Here is a 20,302-nt window from a genome sequence, read left to right as displayed (position 1 = left end):
CAAATAGGTCAGCAGTTGCTTTTGAGCTACTGCATTTCAAGTTCAGGGCTAGCTTGAAGGAATGCATGAGCAACACCTTAGGATTACATATTCAGCCCCAAGACTCCAGTTTCACATATCCCTTTAGAGATATCCCTAAGATGGCCCTCAGGTCTTACCTGTCACTCCAGAGATGTCCATAAGGTTCTGCCCATGAAGAACTGTACAATCTATCAGTATATACAGCATTTGTTATCCCTCTTCAGTGTATCGTTATTATTGCTTTTACAGGATAAAAATTCCTTAGAGGTAGAGCTTCAAGCAACTTACTATTGAAGCTCAAGAGCAAGAGAAGTTTCTTGGAATGTGTCATTGTCCCCTTAGAGCTGGCTTTCTGGATGGTTTCAGAATCTCTCAAAACAACTGGCAGCAGCATTCTCCATAAATCTATTGATGTCCTATTGAATTTGAACTTGGTATAGTTACTTTTAGGATAGTAACTGACCCATAAATTATATTAAATTAGCATTTTCCATTACTTTGTGTTGGAAGGAGCTTCTGCTTCCGTTGTGACTATGTACCTTCAAAACCCATTGAAGCAAATATCAAAACACTGGTGCATGGCAGTAGGATAGAATCAGGATATTATAATGACCAGATATTTGAATAAGGTTTTCCCTATGACTCTTACAGCATGGCGTGGTTAGTTTATTTTCCCCCATCTCATGCTGCTTCCTCTGTTTACATTTTTAAGTGCTTGGAATTTACAGACCATAAGGGTCTTTTCGTATAGCTATAATATTAAGAAGCAAAGTGTTCTCTTAGGACTTTTTTTAGGCAGCCTGAGCTATTAATCCAGTTATACAGCTGTTCCATAGCCAACCACAATTTCCCCCCACCCTTTTCTCTCTCATAATTTTGATGCGTTTTTTTCCAACTTCCTCGCACTGTGCCTCCCTCACTTACTGGTGCTTATGGCTAAAATTCTCACCACAACCTACTTAATTAAACCAAAGTCAGAGGCATGTCATGCTTTTCTAAATATACTCTTTATGGAGAGATTTGACCTAACTAGATAGTCTCATTCATGGCTCATGCCCAGTGTCAAATAAGCAGAACTGAGTTCCTGGCATATATCCAATAACAAAATTAAAGGAAAGAAAAAAACCAAAATAATATATTCTACTAATGTACTTGGTGGGCATGTCTACACATTCATATTAATGGAATTCAGTAAAATCCAGTGTTTATCGTGCTACAGGTTTTTGCTCCTGGGCACCATGTTACATGTGCACCTGGGACAGCAGCATGTTGAACCAGGTTGGAACAGCTCTGGCTGCCTGCCAGCCCAGGGTTACTCTGATCCAGCTCAACATGCTGTTGAGTGGTTGGCTAGGGCATGAGGTTGCTTCAGTACAGGGCTAGATGGCAGGCAGCCCCAGCACTGAAGCACCCTTGTGCCCCGGCCAGCCATGTCAGCATCTACATATGCAGTGCTGCAGAGTGAAAAAACTCCACCACAGAATAGTACTTGTATTTACAAATCCTGCCCTGCTGCGGAGTTTATTGGTTTACTACAACCGAATGTGTAGATTCTGAGATGTTTACTGCGGAGCTAATTAGTCTAATTAGTAAACATCTTGTGTAGATGTACCCAGTGATAGTTTCAATATCAGTTTTGTTTGCTGTTTGCTAGATAGGTGTTTAATCTTCCCAAGTTTATAAAGTTATAGTCATCTCTGCATTAGGCAAATATGAAACAGCATCTGCTTCCTTCATGTAACAGTCCTAAACAGTCTAGCACTACTTTCTGTAGGTACTCAACTGTTATCAGTTTAATATTTGTGTTAGAGATCTAATCAGTTGGAATGTATAGCAGTCATGTTATTTTGTGAACCCACCTTGATCCTATTTTGTTTTGATATGAAAAATATGATCTCTCGTGCATGCATCCATCATTTAGAGTACTTTTCCTGTTTGAGATCAAATCACGATTGTAAGTAACATTGTCATTAGTTATCGCCACTAGATTTCTTAGCTTACACTTTATTTTCCACTCTTATGAAATTGCCAGCCTTTGCCCTGTAATAATCAATTGTAGCCAAACTACTGTATGCTCTGGCAGAGGTTTTAGTATTAATTCCTTGTGCAGTTACTTTTGAAGATATAATCAGAGTTAGCTATCACATATCCATTTCTTCTCTTTATTGTGTTACTTTGCCTCCCCTCTTTTGCTATCGTTTACCTAAAAATGACATGCTACTCATCTCTAATACTCCATATCAGTAAATTATATTCCAGCTTTTCTTCCTCTATTGCCATTTTTTACTGTTATTTTTAGATTTAATCTTTGTTATTTATATTGGTTGTATTTGTTATATCAGTAATTTTTCTAAATGATGCTTCCATTTTAGGCGTATTTGTTTAGAAGAAAATATGACTTCACAACACCGATGTCTGTAAAATATAAAACTACTACCAGTTATAAGGAGCTTGCTCTTTCTTAGAAATATATTTTACTGATTTCTTAGTGTCATGAACTGCATTTAACTTTATTTCTGGAAGTGATCAAGTCAGCCTATATAATAACAGGCTGTTAATACAATAGGAGTATTCCTTTTGATTTATTTGGATGTTTATCCAGTTACTTTCGGTGTTTTTCATATTAGAATCAGTTTGTCAACAATTAACATTCCCTGTTTTTATGAAAGCCATACTTAAGGTAATGGAGTATTATTAACCTGCAACCAGTGTGCTAGAAATCTGCCTTCTGGTAATAAAACTCCTGTGTATAACAGCAGCTGAGAAATATTGCTATCTATTTATGCATGGATACCATGATAGATGGGGAGAAAACATACAAAGGAGCTTGAAATTCATTACAGCCAGCAGATGGTGCTGCTAGCTTAGAAATAAAAAGAGCAATTTTGAAGAACTGAAGAATTTAAGTTTTAATTTTTAAAATAAATGTACAGTATTCTGTTCATAGAAAAAATAACTTCTAATACTTCAGATGCCACTTAGAAATACTATAGAAGTGTGCCTATATATATGTGCATAAAACAATGGATGTATATGTATTATGTAAATATATGCACAGAACCTTACATAAGGCTAATCTAGGGAAACATAACACCTTTACATGAATAAGAGAAATACAAAAATACTATGTTGCAGAAGGGTATTGCAGGTCAGTCTGAGAGAGCCCTGCAGTAATTCAGCTTGATCCTGTGCTCATTCAAGTCAGTGGGACTTTTTCCCTAGTCTTTAATAGGAAAAGGATGAAGCACATTATGAGGAAGCCAAAGTATAGTTTCAGGAAGCTGTCAGCACCTCTTGTTGATGTGGAATGTAACAGGGGAATTCTTAAGAGAGTTGCTAGTTATGTGCCTTTCAGAATAGGGACAAGAAGCTGTAGAGTTAAAATTTGGAGATAGAAGTTACAACACAGGCAAAAACAAATACTTAGTGATAGAACTTCCACTCTGAGAAAGGGGCACTGGAAATTGTATGGGATAAGCACGTAGACAGCACTCTCCAAGTTGAGATGTTTGAAAATAGACTAGGCAAAACCTCAAAAGTACCTACACAGTTTAAGTATGCCTGAAAGGTTCTTCAGTTGAATAATCTCGTACCGCCAGAACTATAACCAAAATCACTTAATAAGGCTTCTGTATGAAATTTGTTAATGAAAACATCTTCAGCACAAATGTGCTGAAAGCTTATTTTAATTGAAGGCCGATATGATTGCAGTAAAGAAAAGATTAATTTCTCAATTTATAAATTCTATTGATTAGAGTTTTACCGGAAATATATGCTGGAAACATTGATAAAAACTGGCACTTTGCACCGGAAAACAAAGTAATGACTTTTAATTAGGTGTCTGCAGGGTGATATCTGCACTTCCCATTCCTCTTAGGAAGGAAACAATTTCAGCAAGCTCCTACTTCAGATTTATAGAACTCCGTTATGAGGAAGTCAGTATATGAGTATTGCAGAATTTCTTTTTTAGGCACTAAATAACTCTCTTCTCTTTTGTGTAATGCACCATGCATAATAAATGTAAGATGTCAAAATACAGAGGAACAGCACAGTCCCCTGTGCAAGGACCCTGTACACTCCTTTCTTGTGTAGTATTCGCATGCATTTTATGTTTTCCCATTGAACTTCAGTGCAACTGGGGGGAGTATAAACAGTTAACTTCACCACAGGCAGAATGGTAGGTGGGCTTTACATGGCTCATTTTAAGTATGGGTTACTCTCTTTCTTGACCATATGGAGAACTGCAATGGTTTTAACAGTGATTGATCATTCTGCAGTATGTTCAGCCACGAAGGGGCAACCTCCATTAGTGTGTAATGCTCAGTAACAACGGGACAGATTCCTAAGGTGGCTTGACAGAACTACATAATCACAGTCTACTCTTACTAATGCTGCTACTTCTGCCTCCATGTCTATTGTGGTTGGCATCAAAATCCTCTCTTGGGTAATAGGACAAGGGGCAGTATTTTTGTATTACCATATATTAAAATGGGAACAATCTGTGCCAGTGCCAAATTCAGACATATAGATATGGAACATCCAAACACTTTTATTTATGCTATGATATTAGTTTTAAGGAAAGATCAAACAAAGTTCTGGTTTTTGGCTTAATATGTTGTGCCTTAGAGAACTTCCAAGAGCTAATCCCACTCATGAAGTAATGAGTGTTCTTTATAGATATAATGTTTCCTCAAAGAATAACAGCAGCGGTAATAAAATCTATTTCTATTGATTGATATTAAGGAGAAATCACTTTGGCTGCTTACAGATGTTAAAAAAAAAAATCGCAAAAATACCCCCGTGCTTTACCATGCATTGTGCTAGTCAGACTGGGCTCCACAGCCTCTGTATAGTTCAGGCTCTTTGGCAGGGCTTTTTGGCGCATTAATCTAAAGCTGATTCAATCAGCTATTAGATAAAAGTGCCAAAAAAGCCCCACTAAAGCCTCCCGTCTATACAGATATTGAATGAGCCAGGTCCAATTAATGCAGTACCTCTGCTGGGCATGCACTGAACTTGGTGTGGGGGCATGCAGAGTTTAAAGTAAAGTACCATTTTTTTGTTTTTTTAATGTCTGTAAGCAGCCTTTGTGTCTAGCACTTGAAAAAAATGATACACTAGCACTAAAACCTTATCTGAAATACTTTGCATATACAGAGCATTTTGTTAACCCCCCCAGAATCATTCTAGGAATCAAGAAGGGTTCAAAGAGCCACCAGAATTCAAAAGCATAAATGTAAATAAATATTAATAGAGTATTTAAGAAATACTAATAAGATATAAAATGCCTAAACAATACAGGTAAGCCATAGTAAGCAAATGATTAAACTTTATAAAATGTGCATTCATTTAACAAAATAACCATTTTATTAATATTTGAGTGAAACTAATGTTAAGTTCTCTAAGGCCTAAGGTCTTAGAAGCCTCTGGCAGTTAGCCAGCTTGTTACAAAAACAAACTTCTTTCCTTGGTTTAAAATTATGTTTTTGAGAAATGCCAACTTGGTACATATGCAGATGGGCTCTTCGGCCAAAAGCATAGTTCAAGGATGAAAAGTAAAGATTCTCAGGTGAATGCAGGTTTTTATACTCCATTACCTGGCTCAATATAAAAACTTTACTAAATAAAGCCAACATAAAATGTTCCTAATAGGTTCTACTCTAGTTAACACCTGATCTTTGGTCAACCTCTTTTGTCCTGTCTTTTTTGCATTTTCTAAACCTAGGGCATATGTAGATGAAATGCAGGCCCTGAATTGAAAGAGTGGGTTTTAAAAGACACCACTTCAATTTAGGGCTGATTAAACCCCCATGCCATATATACACCCTACCTGCCTCTCTGGTGGAGAGGGGAGGGTGAGCTGCCAGTGGGTGAAATGGTCCTTGGGCTGTGGGGGGCGGGGCTGATGCCCCAGCCCAGGTGGCACCTGCCCACAGGCACCCAGCTCGGGTGGTCCCGGGGGGCACCACAGCTACGGAGGGAAGCACCAGTCCCCCGCACTGCTCAGGAAGGCAGGCTCTTGGTGGAGGGGGAGAGATCAGGCTCGTTTTTTAGGCAGGGCTTGCTTTCCCAGGCTGCTGCTGGGCTGCCTGCAGGGCTTCCTACAGAGCCGTGGAGCTGCACAGAGCCCGGTACTTTGCTCCGTGGCTGTAGGAGCAGCAAACTAGAACTCCTCAAAGGAGTTTTAGTTTGTTGCACCCCAAGTCATTTAAGGTGCATTACGCCACTGAATTTCCTACAATGGCTGTAATTAATGCACAAAATGCTGCCGAAGCATGCAAACACTGACACCATTAAAGCGGTGCAAAAGCATTTAGCCCACTTTAAAATGTTTTGTGCACACACCTTTTGTTTCGTTTACACACGGCCCTGTTTTCCACACTGGTTACTTGCTCATTTCTCTTGCCTCCTTTTCTCTAACTTAAACTTTGATCAAGCAAATGCAAGCAAATTCTATACCTTAATACCATTATTAGACTTAGGATTAGGACCTACTAGGTGCGTCGTCTACACAAGATGCTAACTGTACAGTAGCTAACAAACTGTGCAGTAGCGTGTCACAGCACTAGCAGTACCAATACACTACTGCTCTGTAGCATCACTAAAAAGGTCTGCACTGGTGCTGCTCAGCAGTAACACTAGTTACTGAGCATTAGTATAGTACTTGATTATACAAGTACTACATTTAATGCATAGTAACTATGGCACATTAATGAATATGTAGATGCATCCACTGTGGTCTACAACTTTAATTCAAGGTTCTCAGAGTACTTCACCAAAAGGAATAGCAGTATCACTTTATTATATATGGAAAAATTAAGATACAGAATGTAAAGATGTGCAGGACACTCAGGGCTTTGTTGACTTCAGCTGGAACTGTGAATACTTAGCTCAGTTAAAAACCAGATTGGGTGTGACTGGCTCAAGTTCACATAATAAATCAATGATAGAACTGGGATGAACAACCAAGGTCTCCTGACTCCCAGTCAGTCCTCCACTTGTAACCAATCAAGCATTCTTTACTAAACAGTTGAGGTCAAGCTTTGGAAGATTTACTTGCAGTTTGTCCCAGTTAAGAGAAGAATGTGTCACTTGTGAACAGTAGGTTTTAAAACTTAGATCAGGGAATATTTGCTCCCCCAAAAACACTTTATGAGCAAATTTGGGTTTTAGCATGTGATACTGCTCTTTAGTTTATTCCTGTCAAAAGACAGACTGAGTCAATTGTAATCGATTTAGAGTATGACCTAGAACAGGGAGGTCTATGGACATTGGGGGAGCTCTATTTTGAACTCTGCAACTGTAATTAATCTCCAATAATTCTTTTTTTCCTCCATACATATTTTCACAATTCTTGAGGGGGAAAAAACTTTGATGATTTTTTGCATGACCATAACATGTGGAGAAGTCAAGTGGGCTGTTAAATCAACAGAGAAGTATATCCACTGATATTTTTTAACTTTTCATTTGACAGCTTGCCAATAAAAGTTTAATGACTTGAATAAACAGTTAGAGTGAATCATAAATTGAGAAGGCAATGTGGAACAGGTATCTGAAAAATCAAGATAAATGAATCAGAGAGGACTGAAATCTGAACCAAAAAAAGTATGAATTTCAGCGGATCCATAAATAACCAGGAATATAAATTAGTCTTTGATTATGAATTTCACAAATTAGCTATTTTACTGTTATTGTGTGTCCAAAGAGAGAACAGTTACTACTCACAAGTCGTGACACATTGGACATAACTAACCAAGTTATAACATTTGCCAGTTTCGGTCCATCAAATTTGGTTGCCTTCGTCTTTATAGAGTGCCTGTGAAATTGTGCAGTGCTTTATATATAGAAAAAGCATTCTTCCTGCCCATTTCCTCAGCTTTCACACGGAAGCACAAACATGAACTGCTTAATGTGCCCGATCTGAAGTCAATTTAAGTCATCTTTTCTGACTGCAATAGCTTTTAGATCAGCCTCATTATGAACTGCCTTAACCCAGTTCCACATTAGCTGAAGTTATGATACAAGAGAATAGGAGTGATAACAAGAGGTTTCTGTGGGAAAGCATTTATTACATGCCGACCTTGGATTAAATGGAAAGAGCAAGGAAAAATCAGAATTCTATAGTATCTTTAGAGACTTAGTGTACCCCTGAAGAAATAAATTAAAGGCTTCATGGATTATAGAATCTCAACACGGCCTTCTTTTTATCAAAAGACTAAGGTTAAAAGTTTGCAGCACTTCCAAGTATCTTCGCCAAGTATCGTTCATGGTGCCAAAGTATGTACCTGTGTTACCCTGAAAACCCATGTATTTTATTTTTATCTTGGTTTAATAGAAGATCAGAACAGCCATCTAGAATACATAACAGAATTCAGCCTAGTAGCATTCCACATTTTCTGTTAACTGTTTATATACAGCTTTCAAGTTAAAAGAAAGGAATATATAGCTCCAGTTCAATCAATCGGAGAAGTCTAAGACACTATATTATTAATACAAAATTTAAGCAGGAGATTCCAATAAAAATGCATAGCAATTCACTTGAAGTTCAATCAATGTTATATGCTTTTAGCCAAAAGGTAAAAGGCTGCAAAAAAGAGAACCCAAGACAGGCTTCTTGGGGTTCATTGTTTGATAGAAAATACTTTATGCAAAGGTTCCAAGTGCCATTCAGTATTTTCAGCCATTTGTAAAATGTACAAAATTTTTACCCTCCTGACATTCTTGGATCTTTATGTTTTCTTATCTACTTTTGATGGCACAAATGGGAACAGATAGCCAGCGAACTCACCTGCTTTTATATTGGCAATGCACATATAAAGGTACAGGATATTTGTTTCTTTTTTTGCAAATGGAAAGGAATGAAATGCATCTCTCTGATTACCTGTGCACATAGGAAAAAACTGTAGTCCTTTCCTTTCATTCAGAATTACTGTTTCAGACACCAAACAAATACTGCTTTGTGGTTTTCTAAAATTAGCAATCTTAATATTGCCTTGTAGTATCTAGCCAATAATTTCATTACATGTGCTACTGGAAAAAAATAAAATAATTATTATAAATTTGTAATATAATATGTTGGCATAAAATGATTTTGAAAGGTGCTGGAAAAGATTTATTTCAGACAAAAACCACAAATGTGCAGATTATATTATATTTCAGTGTATGTGAAATTCCAGGCCAAACTGTTTGGATACATTTTCCTTTCTGAAACTACCTTTGATAAGAAATGCATTACAAACTCATCAGTTTAGCTTCCTGTTAACAAAGAGACAGCAGCCGTCTGGATTATTCTAGATCCGCAGTGAAACTGCCATACTACGTATACTCAAACTAAAGCTGTGCAAATTTGACAAGGGGCAGATGAATCCAGGAGTTATTGTGCAGGGGTTTAAGTCTATGCGGCAGCTGACGGTTGAAATAATCATCTATACATCGCTCTGAGCTAGCTGGGGAAAGGTTGAAGCTGTATATTTTCAACATATCTAGTCTAATGGTTAATCTGTTGTCTTGTACAGGGGGTGCTGGGTGGAATCACAGCAATAGCTGACAGTTTGGAGGAATTGCTGTGGGTATTTTCAGTTGCCTGATTCACAAAGTGGTAGGTAGCAAAGTCTAAACAGGCTTGTCATTGAAAGAGGGAAGTCATGTTCACTGTCACTCAGATAAAAACAACTTTGGTAGCCAGAAGCTCAATCAACATATTGACTATTTGCATGTAGTAATAAGGAGCTCCAAGTCATCATGGTCCATCACTTCATGAGTTTGAGAGCTGAGCTTTATATGAAGCATGCCAGGTTACAGGAAAACAATGATTGTTCTTTTGGGGATTAAACTAGGAATTTGCTTAAGAGAAAGACGAAAGGAAAATTATGGGGGGAAAGAATTAAATTAGTTATTGAAACCAGGGATGATATACTGTAGAAAATGCTGTACTGGTATTGCTGATGTGACTTACCTCTGCAATGATGTGCCATCACCCTTCACAGAGAGTAAAAGAGGCTGTGTTGTGGGTTAAAACCAAAAATGACATATCTGTAAGTGATAGCTGTAGCTGATGGCTGACTATAAAAGAAAATGCTGTTAGACAGTGGTGAATAGATAGAGCTGAAAGTCTTGACAATTCCAATTAATAATGGTTTTCCTTTTTTATATCTATTCCATCCTGTTCTCTCTCCCTCACTACTGCCCACACATTTTTAAACACATTTTCATCTCCCCTTCTAGTCAAATCATGCTGAAGCCAGTTTTAGCCATCTCTGAAACCATGGTATTGGTATTGTGTGTTTGTGCATTTAGCTTAAGGCTGAGGCCTGTTCTTAAATTAAGAGAAGTGCATATTCACAAAAAAAACCCTAGACTGCCATAGGCATGGGATTAACAATGTTGGTTGTTTTTAAAATGGCTGTAACTTGCTGATAATCAAGGAACCTACTTTTCTCTGTTTAAAAATCGCAATTTCTCTGATTTAATAAAGCCTCCCCACAAATTCTCACAAATCCCCAAAATCCATGTTTTTTCCGTGATTAAAATGAAATGCCACTATATATATATATGTATCAGTTGAACACAATGTTTTATTGATATATTTACAATTTTAAAGCAATTTGGAAGCCTACCAGTGCTTCAATCACTATAATAAAATACATTCTAAATACCTATACATTTTAGCATTTGATTTTGGGTTTTTTATCATGGAAATCTGGGGGGCACATGCCCCCCATGTCATGTGCACATACATGTGCACATGCACATGGCGCCCCCTGCTGGTTGCCCTTCTCCCGCTCCCCTCAGCCCCTTGCAGGCTGGAACTCTGCTGCCAGCCTGCAGGGGTAAAACCCATGGTTCCCTGCATTTTTCTCCTTAAAATGAAACAATCTGGGTTTTACCTCATTTTTCCATTGTGAATAGAAAACCTGGATCCCTGCTGACAATTGTTTAAATCACCATCATTATAACAAACAAAATCTATTGAAATAGTACATCTGTAGACATGGTTTGTTAATATTGTCTTTAGGCAAAACCTTGTATTTTTTACCCAGGATGAAGGCTATCTTTGAACTCTGGCAGGGTTGCATGCATTACTACCACAAAAATCTTCCTCTGTATGCATAAATTTGATACTTCTATATACATTTTGATATTTGATAGGTGTTATTACTAGGAGAATACTGATATGTTTTCTGACCACGACATGTTGAGTGGTTGTCATTACATAGGAAACATTTGCCAAAACATACTTATTCCTGTCCTTAGACTAGGAAAAAATCACATTATGTTTAGACCCCAGGGGTGCACCTGCATGAGATATTTACTACAGAGTACACTAATTAGCTACACAGTAAAATCTCAGTGTCTACACATGCAGCCCTATTAGGCTGCAGTAAACTAATAAATGCTGCTGTAGGTTAGTATTTTTCAACACAAGTACTATCCTACAGTGGCACTCTTTAGTGCACAGCATTGCACGTATAGCTCAACATGGTGTGGCACATTTGTAAACATGGTACCCAGAAGCAATAAACTCTGGAACGAACTGCACCGATGGTTATTGCTTTGCATTAATTTAACATGTAGACATGCCCCAAGGGTGGTAAATGTTGACCTCTTTATGGTGACCACTGTGTATATTGAAATTATATCATTTAATTTTTCTCATCTACTATTTTTTGTCTGGCATTCTCAGTAATTTGTTGAATGCTTCCCGAAAAGGTATAAGAGTGTGTCTGTTTCTTGCCAACATTAATTCTGTTTTATAGATATGTGGTAAGGGTCCTGTGCAGTTTGAGGACTATATTGTCATTGACAACACAGATACCAATGTCATCTACAGAAATTAAATATATAACCTGTAGTGCCAAAATATAGGCCTTTATATCATTTCAGCTAAATAAGAATTAATTTATCTGAGTGAAAGGAAGTTCTTCAGTGGCTGTGTCAGTGGATTTGACCACAAAATCTTTATGCTTATATATAAACTAAAGGACTATTTTTGGCTTGGATGTTGCTAACTTGAAAATTATACAGGGTTGTATAACCGAACCCAACTAGTACAAGTGCCAAGCATACCAAACCAGAAGAGGTATATAATAGCCTACTGGATTCCAGGTCCCATATAATGAATAGTGGTTTTATTACTCATATTTGTGTCCAGTCCAAATCAGCATCAAATCCATACAGTGGAGAAAACACCATTCCCGATTAAATTTGAATTATGCATAAAAAATGACAGCTCCTACTGGTTAGCAAGGAAAATATTTGAGCTTACATTATTCATTAAAGTTATGAGCATGCACAGTCACTCATCCATGCTGTGGTCTGTGAAGTTCAAATATATATACTTTGTGCCTAAAATGGCTAATTTTTGCTTGCAGACATATTTTCAGATAATTCTAAGCTGTCCTTAGTTTTTAAAAATTTACCTCAGTATAAATATACATATTGCAAACTGTCTAGAATAACTGTTAAATTTAAATGTCTTTTGGACAAATATATATATAATTACATACAAAGACAGAAGTGTAAAAGCAAATATTTTATCTCAACTAAGATAAATAGTAAAATATCATACAAGCAACATTATAATAGAATATAAACCCTATGATGAACGGCCTTAAGTCAACCACTTATTAATAGGACTTGAAAAATACTTCTGTATGAATGTTATTTCATAATCACCCACTATGAAGTTTCTTTCATATTCCTCTGAAGCATCCAGTTCTACTTATTTTAGAGGGATACAGATTACATTGACTACAGCGATGATGTGGTCTGGTAGAGTTTGTGTTTCTAAAATAATTTGATGAAAAATGGGACCTATGTCAACTCCATTACTTTGTTTTTTATTTTGTTTTGCGGTAGTATAGGATATATCTGCATAAAAGGTAGAACTTTACCTTGAAGCAATAAGGTGAATTTGAGCCAAGGAAAATCAAAGATGATTACCAGAAGATAAATCCCTATTAGTAAGATATTTGTGGGTGTTTGTGTATTACCCATTAATGCATTATCTGAATACCTGAGACATACTGCAGTTTAAGATAGTGTCCCAAAGCCTAATATGCTTCTCAGATTACTTGATTGGAAGGCTTTAAGAAGATCTTCAATCCATTTCCTGTTCGTATTTTATACAGGATTTTATTTTTTATGCAAAAGTTAAAAAATTTAATAAATCTTGGTTTATGTAAATCTTTGAAGATTATTTTCACGTTATTGACTGTGGTTGATACAAGTTTGTTTTTATTTTAGAAAGTATTCAAATACATGCATTGGCTACTAGTTTTGCACAGGGAGACAGATTTGTTTAGATGTATTTTGTCGTTTGGTTTTTTTCTGGAGAAATAGAAGACTTAGTAGTATGAGGTCTGACAGACAGTATGGCATCTCCCTGGCAAGCCATCTGATTTCCTGAGAATGTGTTTACTTGTGAGACACACAGGTTTATTTGTGTGAATTTAGTTAATCAAAGGCATCAATTACCTTTGAGTTCTTCTTAATAATTTGGCTCTATTTTAAAATTATTAACACAAAAGCAGAAAAAGGTTGAGAATTAGGTTCCATTTCAGTTTTCACTGACATAAGTCAGGATCTTCCTGTTCACATTCGTGAAAATAGTATCAAACTTTCAATGTAGAGTCTATTGGACTTAGAATGGACACTGGGGCCACGTCCAGGCAAGCATGGATGTTTGGTTCCCTGGGGACAAGAAGCAGCAGTACATCTTGTGGCACTGCTACTTGTACCTGGGGAACACCCATGCCACATGCCCTCTGGTGCACGGTATCTTACCCGGGGGGTGGGGGTGGAGGCCAGGGAGGCTTTAGCCATGGTGCTCCTGTGGCTGAGAGCCTGGTTGGTAGCCAGAGCATGGCTTTGACAGGCCAGGCTCTGGTTTTGGGTGGCACGTACTGGCCCACGTGCACTGCCCTTTTTTTTTTTTCTGCATGGGTTTTTTTGACCCTGGGATCTCCCTGGGTCAAAAAAAAAATCCCCTGTGCTAGAAGGTAGTAGCACGGAAAATGCCTGAATGTGTGGTATGTGTCGCCACAGACAGGGCTGCAGACCACATACCTCATGGTAATGCTTTTCTGGATGCAGCCTCAATGGTCATGTGAGATTGCAAGTTTGGTATTAAGATGGGTAATCTTAGAAACAAATAGCAAGTATGTGGATGTTGCATACATATCCATCCAGTTTTCCACTAATGGTAAACTAAGCAAAGAAATGTTGACTGCTGAAATTATTGTTGAGCTACTCTTGTCAGATTTTATTGGAGAAATTTGAAACATGGAAATACAGTAAAATTCTTAGTCTGTAAACTCCTCCTTCCTTATCCTTATGGAAGACAATATACTATATAATAAGGCCAAAAATATCTTACTGGCTCAAGAATGCACTTATTTTCTCTCAGTGAGCCAGTTATTCATAAGGAGCCAGCAATAGAAGGAGATCAAAATGTACAATTTTACTGAATGGTTAAGATACTTTTTAACTGTGTTTTTCACAGAATGTGATATTCACTTGTGGCTTTATTTTAATGTGTTATTTTAATCAAATTAGGTTTTGTGCACCCGAGAGAGAAAATGGAGGTTCAGAGTTTCCAACTAAACCTGTAATTAAGCACCTAAATAGGTGTAATTAAGCACCTCATTTTCAGAGATGCCATGTATTGAACTTTGGCAAAGTTGTTAGTGTCCTGCACCACTAAGCTAGAACATTTGTTTAGGTGCTTAAATATGAATTTAATCCCATCTCTATAGTAACATAAATTTGAAATTGTTGACCTTACCTGTTTTATGATTCATTCTTTACAGTACAAGGTTGCTATTAAAGTACTTCCCCTGTCATTTTCAGTAGATTCAGGGGAATAATCATCATTTACAGCTAAAAAATCTGAGACCTTTGTCAACATGTGGGTAATAAGTATTGCTTCAAACATACCTACTTGTGGATAGGATTATTGCTTAAAGATGATAATATTATGGAATAATCCTTTTACACAAAAAGCCATTTTAAAAAAAAAAGTTGAGAAGGCTTCAGGTATAAACCTTTATTTTATCTGTGGAAACAGATACTTTAATATTCTGTAATTCTCTATAATATTAGAATAAATTCATGCCTGTGGTTTGAAAACATTACTTATTGGACAAAAAAAATTAATTTCCATTTTTTCTTATTATTTAGAAGTAAAGAATGCAGCTAGATCAAGTTACCCAAAACATTCATTTCAATTCAAGAATGCAACTACTAATGCACTGGTTGGTGCCAAGCCCACTGAAGGAATCCTGGAACCTGTTCCACTTGTTAATAACCGTAAAGGGAGCCTCTTTCTACCCAACAATCCCTCTCTGCTGCATCTTAACTTGTTGAGTTCTGTTGAACAAGGAAAATCTACCTACTGTAGATTGCAAAGGGCACTCAGCTTGCCTGTAAAATATCGCTACCACTCCCAAAAGCCTGGGTTGAACCAAGATCTCCGTAGGTAGCCCCTTAGCTGTATATATAAGGCAAAACAGATTGGTTTGTGCATGGTTTTATGATCTGCTTTCAATGTGAATATGACATTACTAATGGTCTGCTAAGTGCTTACAGATGTGGGCTTCCCCAGATGTGGCAATTAATAACTTAATTGAGATGGCTAGTCAACTAATGTTTCTGGGCAGTTTGTAGTTTATCTTTCATATAGCTTATTCGCCTTAAAACATTTACTCTGGGCAATGCGTTTACCACGTTTTCAAGTTGGCATGGTGTTTGGTATCTTAAATGTCAACAGTGCTGCAGGTTCTTTGGAGAACCATAAAACAGGCAGCCATGAATGTTATTGTTAGGTGAGCTGGCAGAGGAAAAGAAAGAGACAGTTTAAAGTATATATTTTTAAAGGTAACAACATACTAAAAAAACCCAGTTAGGAACGTGTCCACTGTTTTTGAAAGGCATTCCCTTTATTTTATTTAAAACCAAAATGAGAATAAAAGTCAAGTAATATGTTGTTACAGATGTTCAGCTCTGCATTACGGCTGTTAAAATTACCAGCACATCTTAAATCAATTCATGGAACATTGTCTAGAGGTTATGTCATTGAAATAATGAATCCTCTTTACTCAAGAATAAGCAAACATGTTAAAACATCAGTGTAACTTTAAATTAAACTCCAGCATAAACCAGAGTATCTGAAGCCTCATTAGACTTGCCTGACATTTTTCTAGTACTGAGTCTTCCTGATCTGTAAAACTGTTAGATTCTGTGCCTATTAGACAAGCAAGCACTGGGTTGTTACAACAGTACATTAAGCGTTATACTTAGGGATGTGCAAAAACAAGCTCTAGAATTGTATGAGAATTCAGAGTTTGGGTTGAGTTCAGATCCTATAAAATTCTGTCAGATTCCTGAACTTGTTTGCACTTTTCATGAAAGCTGGTAAAGAACGTCTGCCTAATACACTATAACTGTATTTTAACACAACCGTCATAGCACACAAGAAATTCAAAATATTAAAACAGGGAGCACTTTCTCATTAACAAAAGCAGTAGGTCAAATATGTAACATTAGAATTAAGTTGTCATAAATTGCAGCCCATTATTCAAATACAGTTGTCTTTTAAGCGAGATAGTGAATTTAAGACTCCTTTTTAATTTAATTTTTATTCCTCACATGCAGACACAGGAACTACAAAAGGAAAATGATATTTTATGGCTTAACTAAAAATTTTGCTAGATCTACTTTCTTGAAATGATCAGGAAATTGATAGAATATATAAAGGATAATAATTAAATATGGTTTATATCCTACCTATGACTAAAAAGCCTCTTGTGAGTTATCATTGCAACACTACTGGGAGCCAAGCCATAGTTAATAGTCTCCATTGTGCACCATTCATATATTTCAGCTTCAGACTATTTTTCTTTACTTTAAGGGAATGTGACTGCATTTCCAAGTTGCAGATGTACTCTAAACTGTGCACGCAGATTTCACTGTTAAATAAAGTCCGGATTCAAATGTGATATGATTAAGATACATGATCTTTCATTGCTGCAATGAAAATAAATGGCTCCCTTGTCTAATACTTGTTGTTTAATGCAAAGCTTTATTACTGAAATGAGGTCTCTCAGAATGTTTTAGTAACAAGTAGTAACTACCGAGCCACATTACTTTAGAACATTGCAGGTAAATTGATTGTTACATGTTACACAGTTGTTTAAAAATGATTGTCACTTAATGAAGAATAAAGCTTGCTTACTGTAAGTGTAATCCAAAAGGAATCCGTTAGGAAACCCAGTCTTGAAAAGTAGTACTTCTGGGTGGTAACTAATAAGGCCTAGTTTACCAATTGGCCTATATGGCATGACATCTGGTAGTACTGCAAAGAGCAAATGCTAGAACATGCCAGATGAAAGGTCTTCATTGGACTTTAACATTTGAAAGCAGCAAGGATGTGTTATTTTAACCAGATGAAGGCTTGGAAAAATTATCTTCTTTAATAGCATTTTGCACTGTTCAAGAACTGTTTCTGGGCATAATATTCCTACAGCTGGTCTGCAGTACAGTAAGACTTTGCAAATGCTCCTATTGGGTCAAGTGGTTCCTTGTACTAGTTGAAAGCCATAAAAAGTGTTTTTCTTTTAGACTGTGATAACCATTCTCTAGCCCACAGTAGTAAATTAATTTAGGTAAAGGTCTGAATTTTGATTGCTGGCAGAGAGAATCATTTGTAGGTGTTTGGTTTTTTTTCTTCAAGCAACATTTTATGTGATTCTTACTTCCTTTAATCTCTTAAGTGGTAACTCTCTGTATGATTTGCATGGAATATTTTTATTCAGTAAAGAGTAAGGGAGCCTAGTATATCTTAAAACTAACTTATTGCTTGTTTGGAATGTATGCAACTGCTCTTGACAGATAAGCTTAAAACAGGGCTTTACCATTTTCCAGAGAATGATTTGCAAGGGGTTTCATGGAATGCTCGGAAATCTGTGCTATATTATAATAAAAGCTGGACAAATCCTATTAAAATAATTTCTGTGCATATTTTACCCAGTTTACAAATAACAGTAGTGAAACAATCATGTTTAGTCGCAAGGAATTTTAATAGAAAGGAAAATTTTAAATGTTCGTATTTCAGTATTTGCTATGGAAATGTTTATACTCAGCAGGTAACTCACCACCTGACCTATGTAACCAATCACAACTAAGCAATACAACTTGAAAATTTAATATCAGGTAGCAAACTGTTCACAATTATATATGAGATCTCTAAAGTTAAAAAAAATCAACCTAGAAAGAAATTGCATTGTTTGCAGATATTCCGGAAATGGAAAAAGAGGCTAAATGAGTCTGATAAATTATTTGGTGTAAAGCTATCACTTCTCACTTCTAATTAAATCCCTTTTATGTCACTGTTTTGAGACATTATTTTTTTAACTCCCTGGTTTTGTTAGGCAGTGCCAGGATGTTTTTTTTAAATAGCATTATTGCCTTCTGAGGGTTCAGGCAAAATGAAGTTCCATAGCAGACTCCAGAAAACAGACAGACATGACAGGTTAGAATGTGGACTGTAATAAAATAGTGTCAAAAGAGAGTTATAGCAGAAAGATATTGCTTAATTCATTTCTAGGCAAATCTAGATTAGGTGACATGTCCAGGTTTGGGGGATCTTTTTGGTTCCTGTATAGTTTATTACAAATAGAATTTTTTCCCAGCTTCTGCTTGTGCACTGCTACTGTGTATTAAGCTCCTTTAACACAGCTATGACTACTAATATCTTTCCTTTTAGCTTTAAAGTAACCCAGGCCTCAGTTACAATATTTTCTCATTTGTTTTTCAGTTAACTGTAATATGGAAAAAGCCTATTTTGATTCTTGTAATTACAGCACTAGTTTGAATTTGAGAAAACAGTACATTCACAGACAATACCCTTGGATAGCCAGTGTAACTGTTTTTTAATCCTCTACTGCAGTAGCCATCTTTAAGCAGTAATGATGGAAGTTTAATACTAATGCATAACTTATTATAATCAAAGAGTATTATACTATACGTCATCCAAATGATGTATTGTTTATAGTAATCATAAGCTATTTCACATTTGGGAAAATGATCTTTCTTTGAAAATGCACTTCATCCTCATTTAAAGATCTTTTGCCATAACACATTTATTCTCTGTTATACAGGTATTGTCCCTCACTTCCATACAAACTCTTTCTGTTTAATCCTCTTATGATATCTCCACTTTTTGAAAAGGGTGGAGTGATGAAGTCTGAATTGTTTTGGAGATCTTTTCACAATCACAGACTATGTTCACAGTCCTAACTAACTGAAACATTGAACATCAAGGCATTGAATATTTTACATCTCTTCATAAAGACTTGGTTGTCTAGCATGTGAGAAACAAGAACTGATTGATATCTGGTTCATTAGTAAAGCAGGCTGGCTGCTGTTATGTTGGTATTTCAAATAGCATTTTATCTTTCTTGGTATATAGCAGAGCACTAATTCTACTCTCTAGTAGTACAGATTAACTGAAAATAACTCTAAGAATAACATGATTGCTGTTCCCCCCCTTTTTGTTTTTGAAGTATGAAACCAATTTGAACTTCTTTGTTCAAAAACCTGGTTTTCTTCCCTTCCTCTCCTTCTTCAAAACAAACTCTGACTAACATGTATTTGATTTTTATTACTGTTGGGCTTAAAATATTAGCAATGAAGTATCAGTGCGTGAATGGACGTTGAGTGTGTGTTCTTTGCTATTTCACTTGTGTTTCATGCCGTGCTTAGAGCAATTCTTAATCTCATGAGTTGCCTATATTTCCAGTTGAAGATGAGCAGCCGTCGACACTGTCGCCCAAAAAAAAGCAGCGAAATGGAAGCATGCGAAATTCACCCAACTCCTCACCCAAACTGATGAGGTAAGACGTAAGACTGTAAGAAACTCATATCTTTATCTCCTTTCCTCCCCCCTTCCTCTCAACCTCCCCCAACCTCAAAAAAGCGGGGGGAGGGGGGGTGAAGAAAAAGATTGTTAGATAGTTTCTGAAAGGCTGAAGTATTTATTCTGTCAGCTTGTCAGCAGTTAATGATAGAGCTGAAAAAAAATTCTGTCATGAAAAACAGTTTGAAAAGCTGTTTGAAAAATACATAGGCTTTAAAGTCTTAGCTGTCACCCTGTCCTGTCCGTGTGTAGTTCTTAAACAGCAGTGGCACTAATGATAGCACTAACCAATCAGAGGAACTCATGTGGTTAGTTTGCCTCAGGCAATTCTCTTTTTGTTGGAATCCCTCTGAGTACTGTTTTCTG

The 20,302-nt window shown here is 36.6% G+C and overlaps 1 protein-coding gene across 1 annotated transcript in view; it reads left to right on the top strand.

Moving 5' to 3' along the window:
• KCNMA1 (potassium calcium-activated channel subfamily M alpha 1) overlaps nt 1-20,302 on the top strand; it is a 527,746-nt gene that overhangs the window by 367,269 nt on the left and 140,175 nt on the right. Inside the window, 1 exon segment of the mRNA XM_025212980.1 lies at nt 19,820-19,913. Coding sequence (XP_025068765.1) covers nt 19,820-19,913 — 94 coding nt within the window.

This window comes from Alligator sinensis, unplaced genomic scaffold (genome assembly GCF_000455745.1).
Source record: "Alligator sinensis unplaced genomic scaffold, ASM45574v1 scaffold109_1, whole genome shotgun sequence".
In the NCBI taxonomy this organism is placed as follows: Eukaryota; Metazoa; Chordata; order Crocodylia; family Alligatoridae; genus Alligator; species Alligator sinensis.
This window is presented reverse-complemented; position numbering and strand designations above follow the sequence as displayed.